Source organism: Sturnira hondurensis, unplaced genomic scaffold, assembly GCF_014824575.4.
Source record: "Sturnira hondurensis isolate 20B ecotype Veracruz unplaced genomic scaffold, ASM1482457v3 Scaffold0016915, whole genome shotgun sequence".
In the NCBI taxonomy this organism is placed as follows: domain Eukaryota; kingdom Metazoa; phylum Chordata; class Mammalia; order Chiroptera; family Phyllostomidae; genus Sturnira; species Sturnira hondurensis.
The window spans coordinates 301,061-325,653 of NW_028089546.1; the positions used below are offsets into that span (position 1 = coordinate 301,061).

Below are 24,593 nucleotides of genomic sequence, written 5' to 3' on the forward strand. Positions count from 1 at the left end.
TTTTAAAAGTTGTTATTATTACACAGCCCTCTGAGATGACAGAGGAATTTTTCAGGACAGCCAAAACCGCTCTGCTCATGCACTAGCACGATCTGTGTGGCCACGGGACAGGGTAAATGATAAGACCACTGTGCTGACTTGCAGGGCCTTCCTCGTCCCTCTGGATAGCCTGCCTCATGCTACAGCTGCCTGTGTCTTGTTTCTAAACCCGGCCTGCATGTTATCTCCTCCAGGCCATGTCCAAGTCCGCCCTCTCTGTGCCTCAGAATCAGATGACCCAGCAGCGTCCCCCTCCGGGCCTTCCTCAGGTGGCCTCCTGAGGGATGAATGGGTGCCGGGGTCATTCTGCCCACCCTGTGCAATGGGTGGGCACAGGGGTTGGGGAGCGACAGTCATACTGACCTTTAATCTTTCCTTCTTTGCAGATATCTCAGTCAGCCTGCTGACCCTTGTGGTCACTGCCTGTGGCCTTGCTCTCTTTGGCGTGTCTCTCTTCGTATCTTGGAAACTCTGCTGGGTTCCGTGGCGAGAACGAGGCCTGTTCTCTGGTAGCAAAGACAACAACCAGGAGCCTCTTAACTACACGGATCCAGAGACCAATGAGCAGAACAGTGAGGGCTTCCTAGACCCTCCCAGCCCTTGCCCTGACTCCTCCATGAAGATCAGCCACACCTCCCCCGACATCCCCCTCTCCACCCAGGTGGGAGGCCAGGAGCACTGTGCCCATGGCGTCCGCATGAAGCGCCAAGTCACAGAGCCAGCCTCGTCGACTCGGTTAGTAACACATCCTTTCTTTCTGAGTGCAAGGCAAGGGCACTGAGTAGGCAAGAAGCCTGTGACCTCCCACAGGTCCATTCAGTGTCATGGACATGACTATGGGAAAAGTCGGTGCTTCCTGTGTTCCACTGAGGTGCCTGAGCACTGCGTAGTCTCTGCTTAGTCCAGAATAATAGTAGTCACCGTGACTAAGACTTACTATGTCAAGTACTGTCTAAGAACTTGAACTGCATTATTACAGCTGACAGCTTGATGTGAGGTGGATCCTATTATCATATTCATTTCACAGAAGGAACTTAATTCAAGGAGTTTAAGTCACAAAGTCATACATTGGTAAGCACCCGGGTCAGGTTTGAACCCTGGTTCAGTCAGTGCGAGAGCCTGAGTTTTTAACCACTGCTGGTGCTGTGGAGCTTATTCCCCGTGCCTCTGACCGAGCCTGGCTGTCACACACAGGCTGTCTTTACCCTTCACAGAGTGGCTGGCGGTCTTTGTCCATCTCCAGCCTTTGCAAGGCCTGCAGAGTGCCCGGGCCTGGGGTCACTGTCTTTCTGTGGCTGGATGCTTTGTGCACTTCAGCGGTAGAGAAATAATACAACGTAGTCCCAAATGCAAGGTTCTGGGGCCCAGTGAACTGCTTTACTTACATGTGGGATATTGGACCCCTTGATCTCTGTATGTTTCCATTTCCTTTTCTGTCAGGGAGGAATAGCGACCGCAGACATATAGGTGGTTTCAAGAATTAAACAATAATGTGGACATCACGGGCTTTGCACAGACCTGCACCTGACAGATACTCCAGGCATGAGCTGCCTTTTTTGCTGTGAGGGTTGCCGTTATCAGCATCGCTATCACAGAGACAGGCCTCTCCCAAGACTCAGATGTTGCATAAAGGTAGCTTTGAGGTCACACAGCCAGTTCTGAATCACTGGATATAAAAATTCACTCTCAATAAGAGACTGTAGGAAAAGAGGCTCAGGAAGCAGCTTTCTTTAAAATGAAACTATTTGCTTGAGCGATCGCCAGAGGAAAAGCTTGTGCTGTTATTTGGAAAGTAGGAGCAGTTTGGGATAATTTAAAAAAAAATCTTTCGTTATTTGTTCTCTAGAAACAGAAATAAGATTTTACCCTTTTTTATGTTAATCGAGTTTATCCTAGAGGCTCTGCTCGTTCACAGTAAGTGGGATGGAATATGACAGTTTATAATTTAATTTTTTCAGAAACCTATTTTAGCATCATTTCCAATTCTGAATCAAAGAGCTAAACCTAAAATATTCCTCTGTGAGGAAATGGATGGTTGTTTGCCATTTGATTTAGAAGAAATCCTCGGATTTTGTCACTAGAATTGCTCTTTGGATTTAATACTTAAATATAACTGGAGCTCTTTTTGATGCTGCTGTGGGTTCATGCCGTGATGCAAATGCGGAATAGAATCTTCTCACAGCTTCAGTAACCGGAGCCTTTCACATGGAGTTTCCATTGGGATTGTCTCCTTTTTGGTTTTATTCTGCCTGTTAATTTTTCTGATCTGGGTTCCATCAATACAGCGGGGACAGGACTGTGTTTTTTATTAGTTATAGATCTGAGGACTCTGCCATAATTCTAGTGAATTGATAGCAATCATGTCACTATAATTATCATAGTATTTATTCTAGAAAAATGTGTATGTACTCTGCATGTCAGAAATATTTCTTATTAAATAATTAAAACTTACAGATATACTGTCCCTGCTGATTCATGGAAAATAGAAGGAAAAAATGTAAAGAAAATAGAGAAGCAGTTTTTCCTCTCAGATATATTTTGCATTTAGATTTATTTTAGTTTGGAGTCATGCAATTAAGTTACCTTTTCTTTTTTTAGATTTTATTTATTTTTAGAGAGAGAGGAAAGGAGGGGGAAAGAGGACAGAAACATCAATGTGTGGTTGCCTCTCATGTGCCCCCTACTGGAGACCTGGCCCACAACCAAGGCATGTGCCCTAGACTGGGAATTGAACCAGCGACCCTTTGGTTCACAGGCCAGCACTCAATCCACTGAGCCATACCAGCCAGGGCTAATTACCTTTTTTGATGGCCAAAACAAGTTTAGTTATATCTGAACTACAGTAAGAAAACTAATAATTTTTCCGTCTGCATTTGACTTAATACTGACAATTTACATCATTATGCATTTAAAACATTTTTATCCAAGTTACTAATGCCCTAGTCTTATGGATTATGTCTGGAAATATGTATCTCTGCTGATGGAGTTACCCTGAGAATGGTGTATGGTCTTAGAGTTGTTTAGGAATTGTGTTGTATTATAAACACACACACACACACACACACACAGCATTTTTACTGACAAAATGGGAAACATTAGGGCAATTTCCTTCATGCTCCAAAGCGTTTTTAACATTCTTTTTTCACTAACATAGTTGGGGAGGGGAAGGTACTCTGCTCCTTACTACTATTTGTGCCTTCTTTCTCATTATGTCCTTGACCTTCTCACTGCTGTCACTTTCTCTCTTACTGCTTCCCTCCTGTGGCTGTTGTCACTTGTCCCAAAATCCCCAGGACACTCCTTGGCCAGAGCATGTAAGGCTCGGACTCCCAGTTGGGGCATCCCCACTGTCATCGCAGTCAGCATCACTGCTGTCACAGCGTTTACGTCAGCAATCCCGTGTCCCAGCTGTCCTCTTCAGCCTGGACCTGTGTGGCCCCCCCAGTGCCCTCTGCAGTGTCCTGAAGATGAGCTCTGTTGCATCTTGGAAGAACATTTCCACTCAGGATGACTTTCTGTTGTCTTCCAAGATCACACACGTTAGCATTCTGTTTCTAGTTAGCGCCATTCCTGTTAGAACCCTCCAAAATTCTTGCTAGTTCTTTTTTTTTAAAAAAAAAGATTTTATTTAGTTTTAGAGGACAAAGGAGGGAGAAAGAGAGGGACTGAAACATCGATGTGTGAGGGGGAACATCGATCGTTTGCCTCCCGCACCCCCCAATCTGGGACCTGGCTCACAACTCAGGCATGTGCCCTGACGAGGAATCGAACCAGTGACCTTTAGGATTTTAGGTTTGTGGGATGACACTCAACCCACTGAGCCATGCAGTCAGGGCTTTGTTAATTCTTTGTAATTTGGGTGAAATCTCTTTTGTATAATGACCTAATATTTCAGGAAGGTTGGGGAGGAGTTCAGAATTTTTTATTTCCAGAACATTTTAAAGATCTCTCTACTCCAAACATATGAAAATTCCTGCATCTTCAAAATAGAAGGAACCCCGAAAGGCCATCTGATCCAATCTGTTGTCTAAATCTGACCCAGTTTATTGTCCCAAGAGGAAAATCCAATCTGTTTTCTCAAGCCTTCTCTAAGTTCCTGTGTGATCTACAATGCGTGTTTCTAGAGTAAGTATATGGGTGCCGTGGACAGAACATTTCCGATAACTGAGCCCCAGCAGAGAAGACACACATGGACATCTAGTGTCGGGGTCTCCTGGAGGTTGAGACAGATCTGCATATGGTAACTTCCATTTTTGAAGCTGTCAGTTTATGAAAATCTGAAGAACGAGCTAAAAGAGTTCTTCAAACAGTTGTTATGTTTTAAATGTCTCTAATATTTTCAATATAGAACAGTCTAGCTTAATAGAATTATGCCACTCGAGTGTAATTACAACATTTAATCTGAGTGTAGGTACCACTTACTGGAGTCTTAGACTTTCGGTTACCACACCACAGACTCCTTATGAGGTCTCTTAAGGCTCTGTGTGATACTGCCACAGTCTGCTTCTGCCAGCTGTCGGCTCCCCTCAGCCAGGGCCACCATGGGGCACAATCCCGGAGGACACTGTTAACATGGACTCGGCGAAAGGCTTTATGTGGAGAAGCTCATCACACTCCGACTACACCAGCTCTTAGCTCCTTCAGTGTTTCTAGCCCTTTCCTGTCTTGGAGCCTTCGCACCTGCTATTCCTTTATTCTGAAATGCTTTTCCCTCTTCTTTGCCATCCCTGGCTTCTTTGCAGCCTTCATTCCCACCTAAAATGTCACCTCCTCAGAAAGGCCTCCCTGACCACCCTGTCTGAAGTATGTGTTGTTTCCTCTCTCCCACTCTTAATTCTCTGTGTAAGAGAATTCACTTCTTCACCAGGATTGAACTCTATTTTTAACTCAATGACCATTGATTATTGCCTGCTGTCGTTAGACTATGAGTTCTGTGAGCTCAAAGACCAGCCACATCCACTTTGTTTCTCCCATGACTATGTGACCACTAGCCCAGCCTCTGGCACATAGCGGCCTTTTTCCATGAATGGCTGACAACACATTCATCAATATTAGGCCACTTTGCTCGTGTTCTGCTGACAGGAATGGCAAAAGGCCTGCAGTGCAACATAAACTGAGTGAGACCTAGAATGGTGTGAGGCTGGCGCAAGGCCATTTGTACAGGTCTAACATTCATTAAGGGGCTCACTTTCAGATATCAGACCTTATCTCTGAACTGAGCAATTCATAGTCGTAGAGATACACCGACCAAACTCGGCGAAGACAATCAGTGCACTTTAAATGGCCCCCTTATTGGCTGCCACTCCAGTAAGTGGTGTACTGGGAGTAGGTGTGGTAATTAGACTATGAATAGCCCAGTTCTGTTAAGTTAGACTGTTTTATGTTGAGAGCGTTGGTTAGATAGAGACGTGAGGCAGTTTTTTTCATGCTTCTTTTGAGTTACTTCTTCGGATTTTAATACACTGACAGCTCCAAAAATGGAAATTGTCTAGACCTCTCTCAACCGAACATAAATGTGTATTTTCTCTACTGGGGTTTAATTATAGCAAACTGTTATGTCCATGGCATTCATATCTTTACTCCTGCCACATGCGTTAGGCATCTGCTGTGTGCACCGTTCTATATTATGTGCCAATGATAAAGAGAAAAGAGATACATCGCTGGCCCAGCGTGGTCCACTGACTAGTTGGTGACACGTGCGAGTTACATACATTTCAGCGCTCAAGTTGTTGGATGTGGCAGGAGTGCATAAGATGCGTGGGACACGGTGACAACTGGATACGGGGACCAGTTGACGCCTGCAGTGATGAGGGTCTGGACTCTGTTGGGAGTCGTGGGAAAAGAAAGAAGTATGAGAGTGAGCTCCTTGGAGAAAGGCCAGTCTTAGTGACTGGGACATAGGCTCGTCGTAGTAACAGGGGACGCAGTATTTGAAGATGACACCCAGGTTTTAAACCTGTTTCACTTGGGAGGGGGTGGGAAGAATTGGGTTACACTTTAGTGTATCTGACTGCATCACCCACACACCTCCACTGGCCAAGGCCTGAGGCCTACATCCTAATTATCTCGCTCACTCTAGAAGCCTATGAATCCCATTGCAAGGAAGCCTCACGGAAGTGGAGAACAGACTAGCACCTGTTAGAGGTGAGGGGGGTTGCGGGGCTGGGCAGAAAAGATGAAGAGATTAAAAACAACAACAAAAAACTCATAGACAGAAACGACAGTGTGGTGATGGCCAGAGGGGAGAAGGGGCGGGGGAGGTGGAAGAGGGTAAAGTGGGGATAAATGGTGATGGAAGGAGACTTGACCTGGGTGGTGAACACAATACAACATATAGATGATGTATTAGAGACTTGTACACCTGAAACCTATATAATCTTGTTAACCAATATCACCCCAATAAAGTGAATAAAAAGAAAAAAAACTACTGAAAACAAACAAAAAGCCTCCAATTCCCCCGTCCTGCCCTTGTAGTCAGTTGGCTGCATCTGTCTCTGTCTGTGACTCCGCCTTCCTCCGTGTCTGCCTGCGGGCCAGGACAGCGCAACTCTTCTATCTGCATTAACAGGGGGGCATTTCGGGAAAAGAAATGTAAGAATCCTGTCTCCACTGTTTCAGACTTCCCAGTTTTTACTTGAACCTAGTCATGAAACCCATGGTGGTTCTGAAATCAGTTTACTTGTTTCTCTTTCCTCTCCATGGGCCCTGAAGCCTTGTCAACAAGAATGCCCCAGAACCAGGGAAAAGATCAGCCAGCTTTCCCCTGTGAGATGGGGTCCCTGAGGTGAGGGGTAGTGTACCCGTGTCCACGGCTGCCCAGGGGAACCCAGCAATAGGAAGGATGCGGGAGGTTCTGGGCCCTGGGTGTTAGGAGAAGGTGCTGGGGCAGAGGAGCTGAAGGCCTCATCTTGCTGGAGAGCTGGGGCTGAGATGGAAACTTCATTCCCCTCTTGAGGTCTAGAGCCTGGCATAGAGGCTGGTAAGTATGAGGCCAAGTTAGTAAGAAGGCTCAGCTCAAGTACCATCTCCTCCATGACAGTTTCCTGAGCCAGAGGCATGTTTGTCTCTGCATCTGTGGCTCTCCAACCTCCAGCTGTTTGTTCATCCCCCTCTGCCCCAATGTCTGTATAATTCGTGTATGACTTTCTCATCACCCGCCTGAGAGTCATTTTCTTGAAGGCAATGACTAGGCTTTTCCTCTCTTTCCCTTCCACCCTACCTGACCCCTTGCTTTGCACATTCAAATTTGTTGAATTGCACTAATGTTCTCTTTCTTAGGATCCAGCGGAGGTAGTTGGCTTTTTAGGTGATGACTCAGGGACCAAGACTTTGGGGGCTCAAAGTGGGGTGCTGGACCTGGTTAATTCAAATTTGAGGAAAGGAGAGGACAAAAGCCTTTTACACCTGGGCCCCAGCCTCTCCTGACCCTTGGCTGCAGCTCAACACCAGGCTCAGATTCCTTCAAGCATGGAAGTGTGTTTTGGGGTGTGTTATGGAAAGTCTGCTTTTTGGATTTTGTTAGTCATGTTTGAAATTAGGCTTTCTTCAGGCTCAACTATGAATCTTCCAGCTCAGGTCTAGATAAAGTTCTCATCCTGGCCTCTTTCAGACAGGAACATGGCCTCTGTGGGAGGTGGAGGAAGGCGAGTCTCAGCTCCAGGGGCCAGCTTCTCTAAGACAGTATTAGGGTATGACTTACATACAGAGAACACTCTCCCATCACACCCCATCTCTGGGGCTCACCTCCTCTCCTTCCATTCTTTTGCACACCTTAAGTCCTGAGGACACCAGAATACAGGACTCCCCAGACCTCAGAGGACTGTCTGCTTCAGACACAGATCCCCCCTACTACACTCACTCAGTTTCACTCCATGTCATTGACATTCTGCACCCCTGGTGGGTGGCTCCTCTAGCTTACTGTACTCAGGGACCACCTCCATAGACCATCTTAGAGCCCACCCCTCATCTGGGGCACTGGGAGCCAGGTCACACACAACACTGTTCTGTCTTTCCCTGCCTTGCTTTTGACTTGCTTATCTTCCTACCTCCATTTGAATAGCCTACGAGAACCAGGGAATACTTATTTTCCATTTCCTCTACCCTTTCCCTTCAGGACCCTGGGGCACGCACCCTGCTCTACTTTCTCATTTCTCAGCCCAGGGAGCTGCAAAGGTGGTGAGTTAGTCACCTGGGTTCTTGGGCAGCCCTGAGCTTCTCTAGTCCATGCCTCCAACCCCGGGAATCGCTGAGTCTCTGCTGAAAGGAAATTGAAAGCGACTGAAAGAGAGCCCCGGGGAGTGAGAACTGTCCGGGCCTGTTACAGCCGGGCTCTCTGCTTTAAGCCACTACCTTACAGTTGGATGCAACTATTTTCTCTGTAGTAAGTGGGATTCTGAATTGGGGGTGGGGGGGTGGGGGAAGGGGAAGTGTTGGGAATAAAACTCATCATGTAACACATTTGGGTGGATAATAGTATTCACACGTGTGCCTGATTTTTTAAAAGCAATCGTCAGCAGCTGTGTTGGAATTTTGAATGGAGGTGTCTGTGCCATTGCTTTCGGAGGGGATGTTTTGGCCTTGGGATCACACACTCTGTAATGCCCTCCCCGATCCACTCTCTGTACCCCCCTGCAGGCAATCCACTGTGGTTGGGAACAGCAGAACGTGTAGGGCTTATTTCTGTTCAGATTTCATGTCTTAACAAAAATGTACAAGGAAAACAGAATATGTTCTATTGCTAAGCAGCCGAAGTCGTGCAGTTTTAAATTAAAATTTATGTGGCAGGCTTAGTCCTACAGATAAGGGTTAAGACAAAACCTTGCTGTGATGAATCTAAAGCCAGCACTCTCCCAAGAAACTGGAGGTATGTTGTTATACACCAGGAGTCTGCTCAGCAGCCAGCTTGGAGGAAAAGTGACAGCACAGTGGCAGGGTCTGGGACGGTGTGGACGCACAGCCGGTCCTCTCACAGGCCCTGGTGCAGAGAAGGCACATCCAGTGAGTCTCGCTGGAGTACTTCTCGTATTTAAACAGCCTCACTAACAGCTCCCAGAATGGCCCATCATAGGTAGGAGCTGACTCCAGACCCCAATATGGCTCTTGTTTGAATCCAGCCTCGAGAGAGAAATCAATAGCAGAAGAAGCCACAGCTGCTACCAGCCCCTTGTGGCCTCTGCATAGGGCTGGATACTGGCTGCTCTCTGCCAGTCCTTTCTGCCCAGAGAGCCCAACAGAGCGAGACCAAAGCTCTGTTCCAGGACTACAGAGGCTCAACATCTCGGCAAGGGAATGACTTGGCTATGCTTGTACAGAGAGCCAGTTTGGGTGTCCCCTGACTCTCTTCCTACCCCTGAACAATCAGAAGATACAGAGGAAACTTCAGCTGGTGGATTTTTCTGTAAGAAATTAAAATCTCACAACAGAAGCTTTCAGACTACACAATTTTTGCTCATGTGGGAAATGTGTGTGCCTGGGTGTGTCTGCTTGTGGTGGACAGTGTTGGCTGTGACAGGTGCAGGTAACAGCCTTGTGACTGTGCCTGTTTTGTACCACGTGGGTGATTAAGTGACTAGGCGTGTATTTTAGGATGAAGAGGAATGTTCAGCGTGACGTCTGTGTGACAAGGCAGGATGATTTCAAACGTGTTGGGGGGGGGTATTAATCCCACTTTTACATCTTTGTTTTAGACAGTAGTCTCCAGAAGGGAAAAGAAGATAAATGTTTGCTCTGCCTCTCCAACTACATACCAGTCCTTCAGATACAGCCTGGCAATACCCTTTGAGCTGGTGGAGAGGGGCTATTTTAATTAAGGTTGTTGAGAGACTGCAGAAAATGCGGNGTGTATTTTAAGATGAAGAGGAATGTTCAGCGTGACATCTGTGTGACAAGGCAGGATGATTTCAAACGTGTTGGGGGGGGTATTAATCCCACTTTTACATCTTTGTTTTAGACAGTAGTCTCCAGAAGGGAAAAGAAGATAAATGTTTGCTCTGCCTCTCCAACTACATACCAGTCCTTCAGATACAGCCTGGCAATACCCTTTGAGCTGGTGGAGAGGGGCTATTTTAATTAAGGTTGTTGAGAGACTACAGAAAATGCGGTATCATGTGTAAACCCTGAGCTAAAAACAAACAAAAGTAGCCTTCAAAACAGCCTTGTATGGAATGACCACTCCTTTCAACTTGTGAAGATTCACACAATAATGCACGTTGCAAGGAGAATTTCAGGGACACTTTTTACCTGAACTCATAAGCTTAGAGGGTGAAGAGTAGATTCTGTTAGCAAATATTTCACTTGCAGATATCAGTATCCAGCCTTCTCTAACTGGATCCTTGCATACGTGTGTAGTAGCTTTCCTTTCCTTCGTACCCGTAACGTTTAGTGCGGAAATAAGCCCCTTCCTGCTGCTCAGTCATTGCCCACGTGGTATCACAGAAACACACTCCCAGAGCCGTCGCCAGACCTGTCAGCCAACGCAGTTCACTGCCAGCAGAGACACCCTGTCGAATCCATTCTCACAAAAGCAAAAATTGGGTTCTTGTAACCGAATGATGTGATTCGAACCAATAAGAATATACATCCATATAAAGCTGTAAGCTGTAAGCCTGTGACAGGAAATTCTGTTTAATTTAAAGAGAGATTCATTCTTCTAAGAAGATACACAGTTAACTATTTCAATGCCAGGATGATATTATATATAAAAGTGAATACTTTTATTTTTAAAGCAGTCTGAACAAATCTTTAAATTCCAGCAGCTGAATAACCTTTTTTTTTTATGGCATATTAGTTTAGAAAGTGCATTAAACCTCTAAAGCTCCAAGGTCACATGTAGTTAAGTTCATTTCCTGATACCAGGCCTCCTGTTTGGGTTTCAAGCCTTGGGCAGCAGCTTACTCACACTGATGAGCCTATTGAGTTTAGACCCACAGATCTAAGCTTTTAACAGTGCATAGCAGTCTACCTACATCCCAGACACAAGTTTCTGAAAGACCCATAGCTAATGAGATTATAACTTTGTCCTCTCTTGCTCTTCACTCAAGGCATAATTCAATCCAAAGACAACTCAACCTGTCAAACCCGGACTTCAATATCCAGCAGCTTCAAAAACAGGAACACTTGGCTGGAATCGGTCGAATTAAGCCAGAGTTATATAAGCAGAGGTCATTGGATAATGACGACGGGAGAAGGAATAACAGCAAAGCCTGCGGGAAACTGAACTTTATTTTAAAATATGACTGTGACTTAGAGCAGCTCATAGTGAAGATTCATAAAGCTGTCAATTTGCCCGCCAAGGACTTTTCTGGGACTTCAGATCCTTATGTCAAGATCTATTTGCTTCCTGATCGGAAAACAAAACACCAGACTAAAGTTCACAGAAAGACCTTGAACCCTGTGTTTGATGAAGTGTTTTTGTTTCCTGTTCCCTACAACGAACTTGCAGCCCGGAAGCTTCACTTCTCTGTGTACGACTTCGACAGGTTCTCTCGCCACGACTTAATCGGCCAAGTGGTGGTGGATCACTTCCTAGACTTGGCTGATTTCCCCCGGGAGTGCATCCTCTGGAAGGACATCGAATATGTCACCAATGTAAGTCCCGCATCTCTGCTTTCTGGGGGCGGGAGTGCTTCTTGGTCAGAATACAAACAAATTACTTACGCCTTATTTTATTGGAGGGACGAAGTGTAAATTTCATGTCAATACGCATGTATTATAGCTGTGGCTTCAGAACCTCATTGTACCTTTCTAGAAACGGTGCTTTAAAAGGCCTTTAACAATATTCACTTGAAATTTCCAAGGATTATTGATGAAAACAATATTCAAGAATAACCTTTGCTCTTTTCTACTTTGTAATTCTTAGCTATCCTCTAATAGACACTACACATTATCTGTCCTCCTTACCCAATTTTCTCTAAAGATTTCTTAGCTCGTTTGTGCTAAATGGGTCCTGGCATCCTATTGACCATAATCTGCAGCTAAGAGCGTGAAGTTCTTACCCATGTTCTCAGGTCAGCTTGGCTCAGTAGCATTTCTCATGATGGGATCTTCACCCTTAACCTCAGGAGTGAGAATGGTTGAGAAGAGTTGGTGCCACATTTTCAGTTGGTGCCACGTCCTGAGTCAAAGTTAAAAGAAGAGCAGTCTGAAACTAGGTACATGTGTTGGCAACACTAATGTATAGAAGGCCGGATCCAGTTCAGAGCTCAGGAGAGGGAGAGCAGAGGTGCCATGTGGCGACGCCATGTGTCTGTGCGCACGTTTTCAGCACAGGACTTCGGTGGTGATTTTTTTCACTCATCTACATCCTTTTTATTAACCTGCAGAGGTTCAGTGACACTCCCGAAATGGAAAGTGGAATTGGACTTGTTTAGGTAACTAATGTTTTCTTTAGGTTTTAAAACTTTTTATTTCCATATTAAAAAATTGTGCATTCCAATCATTGAAGTCATTTTAGCAAAAAGGAGCACTCTGATTAAACTGCAATGATATTTTAATGCTACTTGTTTCTTTCACCTGTCCAGATTCCCTTGGGTAACTGTTAGCTTGTCTTTGGGAGTATGGGCCCTTCTGAGGCCTTTTCCTTCCCCTTCCCCTTCCCCTTTCTCTTTCCCTTTTTTGAATCCAAAGACATCAAGGACCAAATCCTTACTCAGCTAAGACCACAATCCATCCAGCTTGAGTCTGGAGGCCATCTAGTGAAAGGCTCTCACCCTGCTCAGGAATCGAACACACGAATTCTCTGCCCAGGGATCAAGTAACCACCCTATTCTTTGTCATCCTCAGCCTGTGAACTGGGCACTCGCCCACATGTGGACACCTTCTCTTAACATGCCACCGGGACCCAGGGCCAGCTTTGCCCTGCTGCTCCGATGAGTGAAGTGTAGCATGGGTCTTGCTGGCCTTGATGATAATGTTGAGGAAAGAAAAGAAGATGCAGAGGGCATCATGTGATGAAACTAAAGTGATTTGAGAGGTTAGGAAAGGGGCAGATCTCTTCGATCTTGAAAGGTTGCAATATCTGTAAACTCAAAAACTGACGTGAGAGGAAGAGAGGATTATACTTATTCCCAAATCAGTAGGCAACATGAGAAGCTCTAAAGAAACAAGATGAACAGGCAGCTTATAACGTATCAACGGCCCGAGAGCGAACACTCAATGGAGTGCTTGCCAGGTCCCCTTGGGAGTAAGCTGAGACACTGCAGCCAACAGCGATGGGCCTTGGTAGACGCTGCGTGGTCATACCATCTCTTGTGACATCACCTTATAGTTTTTTCATAAATGAATTCCATAAAATAGCTGGAATGGTTATTAAAAAGCTCAACAGGGGTCCTGCTGTGAGAGGCCTTCCAGGGACTTTGTGGAGAGAACAACACTGATTGGACAGTGGCTGATAAAAGTCTGGATATGGCTGTTCCCCGGTGGGAATGTCTTCCAGTTCCCTGTGGGGTAAGGATGGAGAAGGGCAGCCTGCACGGCTGTAGGGCCCGGGATCACTGCCATTTGAGCATCGTCCTGGGACTGAGTTCCCCGTCCATTGCTGGGGAATTCTTGATTTGCGATGAATTTGTGAAGAATGTTAAATTATTTATCAAGGAGGAAACCCAAAAAGGCCAATGCTTCAAAATGAATCAATGAATGAGTAAATAAATAAATATTCTAAGCCTTGATCAAGGCCTTTGGATGGTCAGCAGGAGAGAGGATATTTTGAGAATGGAAATACAGATTGTTTTATAATCTATGTATTTTTTTAAATTTTATTTAAACATTATTTGGGACTGTGTTGACTGTGCTTTTTTGAATGTGACTTTGTATAGACTGAGATTTGCTGAGGTTTTGTCTTTATAATAGCATATCTGGAACTCAGTGTATGATGGGCATGTACCAAGGAATAGGGATAATTAAATGAACAGGCATGAACCTACCGCTCAGGTGGACAGTAGGATATCACCGGCACTTTGGTGACTTCTGGGTTCTCTCTCATCATGTTGTCTTTCAGTCCACTCCTGCTCAAAGAAAGCCACTCTCCTGATTTTTATTTATTGTGACATGTTTGTAAGACAACATATTATTTGGTTTTTGTCTTTTCGTGATTTTCATAGCCCTTCTTGGACTTTTTCTTTTCCAGTGCACATTGATTTTGACATTTAAAATAGAGATGAATGGAGATGCAGTTCATGTATTTTCATTACTGTAGAACATCCCATTGTGTTACATATGGCAGATTAGCTTTCTTGTATGGATGTCATTTGGGTTTGTAGTAGTTTTTTACGATTCTGAATAATATGGCAGAGAACATTTTTGTGCACATTTTCTGGTTCATGTGCACAATAACTTCTCTGGGGCGTGTCCTCGGCAAAGGTAAAGTAGACACATGTTCTGCTTTTCCAGGCAACGCCGCGCTCTTTCCCACGGTGGCCGTACAAACTGGTCCTCCCACTGGTGAGACGGGATAGCTCCTGATGCTTCACCTTCTCCCCAACTCTGGCAGTTGTCGCACCGTTGAGTGCGTGTGTCCCGCGTGCATGGAAAATGGTATATAATTTGTATTCTGGGGTCGCCCATCTTTTGATATGTTTATTGGCCATTCACATCAATATGTTTATTGTTTCCTTTCTTGCCAAGTGGTTGTTCCGCACTTGTTTTCTGTTTCCTTTTCCTTATTCATTCGTGTATCTTTATAGAGTCCGTATGCAAATTCTTGGTGATGTGTATTGAAAACATCATCTCTCCACTTGTGGCTGCCTTTGTACTCATGGTATGGTGTCTTTTGATCAGTAGAGGTTCTTATGTTTAATACAGTAAAACATGTCAATATTTTTCATTGAAAGTTAGCATTTTTGTGTCCTATTTAAGAAATCCTTCCTTACTCTGTGTCACAAAGATATGTCTTCTATATTTTCTGTTAGAAATCTTAATGTTTTGACTTTCCTAATTGTGATTTTAATCTATCCAAAATGAAATTGTTTATATAGAGAATACCAGCATTCTTCAGTCTAACGCTTTCCCAACTGAGCTATTTCGGCGGCTGTGAGAATACAAGCATTCTATATTAGTCAGCTCATGCTGACAAGGCAAAACCCCATAAACTGTTAAAGCAACAGGAATTTATTTCTCATAGTTTGGGAAGCTGGGAAGTCTAAGATCAAGCTGCCAGCACATTCGGTTCCTGGAGAGGGTGCTTTTCCTGGCTTGCAAGCAGCCGCCTTCCCGCTGTGGCCTCACGTGGGGAAGGGACAGCGAGCTTTGGCCACTCATCCTCTTCTTACAAGGACACTAGTTCCATCGTGGGGACCCCGTCCACATGACCTCATCCAAACCTAATCACTTCCCAAAGGGCTCACTTCCAAACACCATCACATTGATATTTGCTTCACCGTGTGAATTGGTGGTGACACAAATACTCACTCCATAATGCATCCACATTTCTTTTTCTGTATGGGTAATCAGTTTTCTGGCATGTTTTTCCAAATCTGCCATGCATGCTCTGTCTGATACAGGTTTTGATATAAGAATCTGTTCTGGCTTCTCTTTTTCTTATCCATTGCTCTATTTGACGATCCCTACTATCATTCTGTGATAAGCCTTAATATCTGAAAGAGCGATTTATTCATTTTCCAGCTTTCTCTCCAGTTCAGTCTTGACTGGTACTTGACTTTTCCCATAAATTTTAGAATCTAATGGTCAAGTTAAACAAAATATTTTCTTTTATCTGTTGTACTTCTATGAAGTCTATAGGTTAATTTAGGGAAGTTTTACATCTTTTATGATATTGAGTCTTCCTACTCTTTGTTTAGTTCTTTAAAGGTTTCATTCGAGTCCTACAATTTTCTACAGGAGGATCTCTCACCTCGCTTGTTAGATTTATCGGAAGGTGTCTTTTTGGTTATTTTAAATGGTATCTTTTCTAAAATTGCACTTCCTAGCTAGTGCTGCTGTATAGTAATAAGTTTGCATTTTGAATATTTATCTTCTATTTGTCAATCTTGCAAGACTTTATTAATTCTCTAATTGGATTGTGGATGCTTCTTAGTTTTCTTTGTAGATAGTGAGGTCATGTGAACTATGATAGCTTGTTTCTTTCTAATTTGTATTCCGTTTATTCTTTTAAAAAACATTTAGTGCCCAGACAAGGAATTCCAAAACAATGCTGAATGATAATTATGGTAGTAGTCACCCTTGACTTTTTCCTTCATTTTAAATGGAATGTTTTTAACATTTGCATTGATACAAATTTTGCTATAGATAGTTTGTGGATGTCTTCATAATATTTAGGATGTATCCCTCTATTCCTAGTTGACAAAAACTTTATCACAAACAGTTCTTTTATCAAATGCTATGAAACTGAGGTTTTCCCCTTTTGATTTCCCCCTCTGGTCAATTACATTAATTAATTTTCTCATTTTGAGCCAATCTTAGATCACTAGTGTAATCCCAACTGGCCTTAATATAGTACCTGTTTTATGCATTGCTGAGTTCAGTTTGCTGATACTTTGTTTAGCGTTTTTGACATCTGTGCTCATGACTGATACCTGCAATCTGATTTCTTGTGTGGTCCTTACCTGGTTTGGGATCAGCGTGATTCTTGATTTACAAAATTGGTTGAGGGTATTACTTTGGGCATGTTCCATTTGCTTCTGCTCGTCCCCTGGAGGCTTTGGGGTTTTTGTTTCTTTTTCTTCAAACTGAAAAGATCTCTTTTAGTCTGTTGCTTCTGATTAGGTCCAGACAATGAGAAAGGGAGGAGAATGAAGTTGGGATATTTATTTCTCTACATGTCTTCTTTGGAATCTCCATAGGCAGGAATCCTCAGCAAACAGCCACGGCCACAGCTCCTGAATGTCTTTGTTTTGCTCTTGTTCTTGGCAGGTTGTTATTCTGGGTACAAAAACTGTGATGGGGGTCGGGGGGTGGTGAAACTCTTCAGTTATTCTGATTGCAGTATTGTAAACCTACCATTCCGAAGTCTGCTGACCTCTAGTTGCATTTAACAAGTGAACATTTAGTCTAGTATTTTATTCCTTTGTATGTAATTTTTCTTTTCTTTCTTACTGCTTTTAAGATCTTGCTTTCCTATTTAGCATTCTGTACTTTAACTATAATATTGCTAACTGGGCATTTCTTTTTATTTATCCTGACCAAGGTTTATTGGGTTTTCTGAATCTGAAGTTGTTTCTTTTTATCAGTTCTGGAAAATTTTCAGCCATTTTCTTCTTTCTATTTGTAGTTTTATTTGATGTGTTTTTACATTTGTTTAGTATGTATGATAGTTTCTTTTTTCCAACATACACAAATGTTTTTCCAACATACTTTTAGTTCCCTTTTCTATTTTTTACCCTTCCATACACATGTATGTTTATAACATGTATATCTGTATATAAACATACACACATGTATATAAACATATGCATATAAACACACATATATGCATACATATACATATATATTCTGTTTCTTACAACCTTTGCAGCTCTGATTCTTTCTCTTGGCATTTCCATCCACTGTGTGACTTACCATCCCTTGTAGTCGCTTGTATTCAGTGATTTATGATTGTGAGTTCATCTGTCTTGGAACTCAGTCAGTACAGTCAGTCATCCTTGGTTATCGTGGGGAATTGGTTCCAGGACTCCCATGGATACCAAGATCTGCAGACTATCAACTCCCTTAGTCGGCGCTCAGTATCCATGGGTCGCACCCCCTTGGATTCAACCAAGAGCAGATTGATAAGGAATGTGCAGGTGCAGACGTCATGAACGAGGAGGGCCACTGGAGTTTGCAAGCCCTGGGTTTAAAGTACATTCCTTCAGAGATGACTTGTGACAGCTTCTACCAGATGCCTAGGTGAACTACCAGTGTGCAACCACTTTAAACTGAATTTTGAGCTTGAGGGTTTTTGGACAACAGAGGTAGGGTAAATATAGGCTCCAAATGTGTAAGTGTAGGCTTGTACTAGAGGTTAGAAACTGGCATGGGGATTTTTTTTCTTGCTTTGCCCAGAGCAAGTTCAAGACAGAATGGATCTCCAACGTCTACTTATGCAAAGCAGATGTTCTGTTTTGTTTGTGTTTTAAAAATGTGACCCTTAGCCCCAAATGGTGTGGCTCAATGGATTGTGTGCCAGCATACAAACCGGAGGGTCGCCACTTCCATTCTCAGTCAAGGCAGGTGCCTGGGTTGCAGGCCAGGTCCCCAGTAGGGGGCATATGAGAGGCAACCACACGTTGATGCTTCTCTCCTGCTCTTTCTCCCTCCCTTCCCCTCCCTCTAAAAGTAAATTAATAAATTAATTAAAATAGAAATGTGATCCTTAATCCTCAGGACTCCAGATACATGCAGAATTCTTCTACGGTCGTCAAACCCAGACATTAAACCACTAGAGATTCAGAATTTACTCTATTTAAGCTCCAGCTCTAGAGCTTACTTACCTCTGGTGGATTTATGCTTCTTCTTTTTTTTTTTTTTTTTCTGTTTCTGTCCCATCAGCTTTGCTCTGCATTAAAAAGGATTTTATAATCCAGTATTTTTATCTGAAGCAGTTTCTATGAACATCCAGCCTGTTATCGGAAAGGCAGTTGAAAAACTGCCTGTTCAAAAAGCAGTTTTTACTTAACACTAACTGAATAGTAACCCATGTAGTCATTGTATGTTTGCCTTGTGATTGAATAACCATGAAGAGCCTCAGTGGTCCTCTAATCTAAAAACCCTCATTTAGCACATATAGCTGAGTGGAGGGCCATCGGGAGATTCAGCCAAGGTCACACAACTGGACGATGGCCAGATAGCAATGAGGACTAAGTTTTTCAACAGCTGACTCTGTTCATGAGAAATCACCTAAAAATTATCATGCATGCTCATTTTCTTCTCTTTCCCTTCTTTCCCTGGCTAACTTGTATGAAGCTGAAATTCCAGCTTAAATGCTACTTCCTCAGAGAACTCTGATCTGAGCCCTTGTACTAGGATAGGGGTTTCTAGGCTTTGCTTCCATGACACTGTCTACTTCTGTCATTCCTTATCATACCTTCTTTTAAGTTACTTGTCGATTCTTTCCTCTCTATTAGACAGCTCTGTGGGTGCAACGACCACATCTGGCTGGTACGATACTATGTGCCTGGCCTCTAGAATGGTGCTTGGAAGTGAGATAGTTAGTGAACACTAACTGAATGAAATGAGGTTCCGTGTGAGGGGCTGCTTTGGTGAGGCTTTGGGCCTGATTTGGTTGGGAGCTGTTACGCAGAGCAGAACCTATAAACTGATTTCGGAAAAATTTGTTCTTTATTTCTCCAGGGAGATTATGAGTTTTATAAGTGTTAGCAATCAAATAAAAATGAATTCTCAGGCCTTCCTGTGAAGAAAAAATAGCAATTATTGAACGTAAAAATGATAGTTTAATCAAACCTCTCACCTAGTGAAACAAGATCAGTCGATAATGGTAGAATGCGCCTTTGTGGGATGGACGTTGGCTGACGAGAGAGGAGGCAGCGTCTGGGGGAAGGGCTCAGGGAAGGGCGAGGGGCCAGGTGAGTGGTCTGGGCGAATGTTGGCTGCCACGCCTGTGCTCCTGGCTCGTTTATTTATTTACTTTATTTTACTTAACCCCTAACTAAGCACTTTATTTTTTAAAGTCGATCTTTATGATACAAGAAGCAAAAGCTTACCCGATGATGATGTGCAGAGTAACCTCTTAAAAGTATGCAAATCTATTTTGACCCGACCGTTTTACTTTTTAGTTTTACTATTTTTTCCTTTCAATTTTATTTTGTATTGGTCTCAGGTGTACAGCATAGTGTGGGTAGACGATCATATGCTTTATTTAATGTTCCCCACAATATGTCCAATACTAACTACAACTGGCACCATGCATAGTGGTCAAAATATTATTGAGCATATTCCCTGTGCTTTGCCCGCATCCCTGTGATTATTTTGTAATGACCAATTTGTGCTTCCTGAGCTCTCCACCTTTTCACCCAGCCCCACAACAAGTTTTCTCTCTGTGTCTTTGAGTTTGTTTCAATTTTACTTGTTTATTTTGTTCATTGGATTCCACATGTAAGTGAGCTCATATGGTACTTGTCTTTCTCTGACTTATTTCACTGAGCATAATACCCTCTAGGTCTACCCATGCTGTCACAAATGGTAAGATTTCATTCTTTTTTATGGGCTCCTGGCATTTTTAATATACCCCATTCATCGCTGGCTCTCTGGCAAGTTAGGCAGTGAGCACTTCAGGAATCTCTCTTGGTGGCTGTATTAGAAGCTAGTTCAGGACTTTGATTATCTCCGCTTGACTCCGACGTGGAGGAGATGCCAGCCGCCCCACACAGCAACATTGGCAGTTGTGAGGTTCCCTCTGTGCCAATATGGGCCCACGTCCAGGAAAGGGGATGGTATAGCTCACCACAGCATACACTTTATTTTAATGTCAAGGATTTAAAAAGCTTACACTTCCATCAATTTGACTTTTTGAGTCCTTGCCAAGTCCAGTATATTACAGTGGCTGATTCAGGAATTTCCCTGTTCTGTCTCCAGGCCCCTGGGGCCATTTCTAGACACCTGGAGCCACTCAGGGGACTGTACCAGTTTTCCGGGAAGCCCAGGGCACGTGCCCCTGGTGCTGCCTATGTGAGGCCATGTCCCATTCAGCGGTGTCCTGGTGGAAGTGTAACAACTGGCTGGGTTGGGAGGGATAGAAAGGGGGCCTGATTTCCGGCATTCGCTCACTTCTGTGGTGTCAGTCCTGCCAGCGGGGCTGGTTTGAATCTACCAACGTGACACCACTGAAGGCAGAGTTGGCAGAAGAGGCTCACACGGGCTCCCGCCAGCTGGTGCCGGTGGTGAGCGCAGCTCCGCTCACCGCTGGCTGTGGTGCTGGACACACTAAGGCTGGTTGGATAATGGACCCTAAGGGACCAACAGTTTGAGAAGCTTCACGGGAAGCCCTGGTGTCCAGGTGACAGCAGCAAAGCCAGGTTCCTTCTATAATGTGGATATGTGTGGAGCAGGCCATCACTGGGGTGTAATGAGCTGTGTCTGTCTCCAGGAGAGCCCACCAACCCTCTTCCCCCACCAGACACATTATCCTGCCCTTCATGCCTATGTTGTTCAGAGGAGTGAAAAGGGGTAGAACTGTGGAACAACCGTCCAAAAAAAGGAATTAATAAAGCTACAGGTCTCTGCCAAAGACACGTTGATAGCTTTTCCTCCCAGTGTAGGTGCCAGGACAAAGCGTTTGCTTTTTTAATTGAAATATATGACACACACAAGAGTATGTGTAACATATACATATGGTTTAAAAATAACAAAATGTGTATCAGTCAATCCAGAATTTAACCGAAGAGAACACTGTCAGTCTCCCTGAAGCTCCATGTGTCCATTCTCCATCCCACAGCCCCCAGAGATGATCAGTGTACTTAATTTCGTATCTGTGACTCTTGGGGTTCACCAGAAGAGGACAGGGCAGGACGCTGAGAAAGCAGGCTGGCCCTGTTGGGGTTCCTGTGTGCATAGGCAGAGGCATCCTGCAGCTCCAAAAAGAGATCAAGGGACGCTGATACTCTTCTCTGTACAGTCTCCCCACGTTTTGATGATTTTAGATGAAATTTGATAAGCAGCAAGTTTACAAGAGAAATAAAGACGCACTTATTTTAAAAGTCTCTTTGAACACATATAAGAGTGTTTAAGGCAGTTTTATTCATAACTACCAAAAACTGGAAGCAACCTCACTGTCCTTCAATGGGTAAGTGGATAGACTGCTACATTTATTCAATGGAATATTATTCAGCAATGAAGGAAACAATGTGTGCATGATATACACACACTGACATGAATCAGTCTCAGGTGCATCATGCTAAGTGGAGGAAGCCAGACTCAAAAGGCAGCACAGTGCATCGTTCCATTTATATCAGGGGTCCTCAACCTGCGGGCTGCAGACTCCTGCGGGTCCGGGCCTGTTAGGATCCCGGCCACACAGCAGGAGGTGAGCTTGAGTGTGATGCCCGTGAATCCCTCCCCACAACACCTATCTGTGGAAAAATTGTGTTCCATGAAACCGCTCCCGGGTGCCAAAAATGTTGGGGACCGCTGATTTATATGATAATTGTGAAAAAGGCAACATTTTAAAGAAAGAGAACAGATCGCTAGTTGCCAGGAGTTGGGGGTGGGGAGATGAGTTGACTACAAAGAGTCAGTGAGAGGGGCTTGTCAGGGAGTGAGGGAATTGTTCCCTCTTTTAGTCGTGATACATGCATTTATCAAAACTCAAAACACTGTAACATAACAGTTTTGCTGTACATACATGAAACATAAATTAATAAAAATTTAAAAATCAGACTTCCGCCAAGATGGAGGCATAGGTGGAAACACTATGCCTTCTCCCACAAGCAAGTTTGAATACAACAAAGGTTTGGAGAACAAAGACACAGCCAAAGAACAGAAAATTGAATTATACGGAAGTCCGACATCAACGAACCGTTCAACCTGGACGGTAAGAGGGGTGGAGTCAGCAGTGGAGCAGGGTCGGGCAGGAAAGATCCCCCGACCCAGGCACTCAGGCAGCCCAGACCCAGTCAGGGTGTGGGGCAGACTGACCACGGTCACACATTTGTGCACAGTGAGATGGACCGAGCAGGCCCCAGAGGGCAAACCCAGTGGTGGAGGGCTGACGGCAGTGGCACACTCCCGTGCAGTGGGATGAAACGTGCGGGCCCTGGTGATGGTGGCAGCTGCGGCACCTGAGGTGGCAGCGGCGGGAGGCGGCAGACGGGACGCCATTGCTCCTCTTTGACCCCGCCCCCACAACCCAGTAACTGAGTTGCCCTGCTCTGGTGAACACCTAGGGCTCTGATCCTGCTAAGTAACAGGCATGAACAGCCCAAAAGATGGCGCAAGAAGAACTCAAAGCCCCAGAGCCAATAACTCTAAGTGACCAAGAGATTGCCAGCCTCTCAGATGCACAGTTCAAGACACTGTTTATCAGGATGCTCAGAGAACTGGTTGATTATAGTCACAAATTAGAGGAACATATGAAGGCTAAACTAATTGAAATGAAGGGAGATGCACAGGAAACCAATAGTGATGGAAAGGAAACTGGGACTCAAATCAATGGAATGGACCAGAAGGAAGAACGAAACATCCCCCAGAAAGGAATGAAGAAATGAGAATTCAAAAAAATGAGGAGAGGCTTAGGAACCTCCAGGACATCTTTAAACGTTCCAACATCCGGATTATAGGGGTACCAGAAGGGGGAAAGAAACAGCCACGAGTGGAAAACTTATTTGAACAAATAATAAAGGAGAACTTCCCCAGTCTGGCAAAGGAAATAGACTTCCAGGAAATCCAGGAAGCTCAGAGAGTCCCAAAGAAGTTGGACCCAAGAAGGAACACACCAAGGCACATCATAATTACATTAGCCAAGACCAAAATGAAGGAGAGAATCCTAGAAGCAGCAAGGGATAAGGGGACAGTCACCTACAAAGGAGTACCCATCAGACTGTCAGCGGATTTCTCAAAAGAGACCTTACAGGCAAGAAGGGGCTGGAAAGAAGTATTCCAAGTCATGAAATCCAAAGACCTACAGCCAAGATTGCTTTATCCAGCAAAACTTTCATTTAGAATGGAAGGACAGATAAAGTGCTTCTCAGATAAGGTCAAGTTCAAGGAGTTCATCATCACCAAGCCCTTATTATATGAAATGCTAAAGGGACTTATATAAGAAAAAGAAGATGAAAAATATGAACAGTGAAAGGACAGCAAACTCACAGTTATTAACAACCACACCTAAAACAAAAGCAAACCAAGAGGACAGCTAGATCAGGAGTGGAACCATAGAAATGAAGAACACATGGAGGGTTAGCAACAGGGGAGAGGGAGAAGGAGAAGAAGAGAAAAGGTATAGAAAATAGCATAGATGGTAGGTAGAAAATAGATAGGGGGGAAAGGCAAGAATAGTGGGGGAAATATAGAATCTAAAGAACTCGAGGCACGTGGTTCTAAACTAACGGGGGGGAGAATGGTGGGGGAGGGAGTGTGCGGGTGGAAAGGAATGAAGGGGGGAATAGAACAACTGTAATGGTATAATCAATAAAATATATATTAAAAATTTAAAAATCACCTTGAAGGGGTAAATGGAAACTTAATTGAATGAAAAGAATATCTGAGGAGAAGAGTCAGTGTGTGTAGAGTGTGAAGGTGTAGGTGCAGAGGGTGTAGTAATTGACAGGGCAGCTCCCAGAAAAGGTAGGAGACAGGCTGCACGATGCAGGCTACACATTTCCTTTGTTGTGAGAACTGTTGAGAAAAGTGTGGGAGCAGGTGCAGGAAAGTTTGGAGATTTGCGGTTGAAGATAAACAGAAATTTTGGGCAAAAGGTATGGCAAAGGGTTTTGATCTTGACCACATCTAACCAACTGATGCTAGCTAATTAGTGGGCTTGTTAAGAAGAATTAAGGGCTTAGCAAATGGGAAGGCCGGGATCCAATAGCCATGTCGGCCATAGGTTTTGGACAACCAGTTCCCCCCGTTACTCCATCTAATGCCCTCTAATTGCTCACTTGCGTATTTGTTCT

At 44.1% G+C, this 24,593-nt stretch overlaps 1 protein-coding gene across 3 annotated transcripts in view; it reads left to right on the forward strand.

Moving 5' to 3' along the window:
* The window catches only part of SYT9 (synaptotagmin 9), a 191,682-nt gene that overhangs the window by 58,778 nt on the left and 108,311 nt on the right, over positions 1–24,593 (forward strand). For all 3 annotated transcript variants that reach the window (XM_037067006.1, XM_037067004.1, XM_037067005.1), the window contains exons 2-3: positions 426–774; positions 11,079–11,625. In XM_037067006.1, coding sequence (XP_036922901.1) covers positions 426–774; positions 11,079–11,625 — 896 coding nt within the window. The remainder of the gene's footprint in view (positions 1–425; positions 775–11,078; positions 11,626–24,593) is intronic.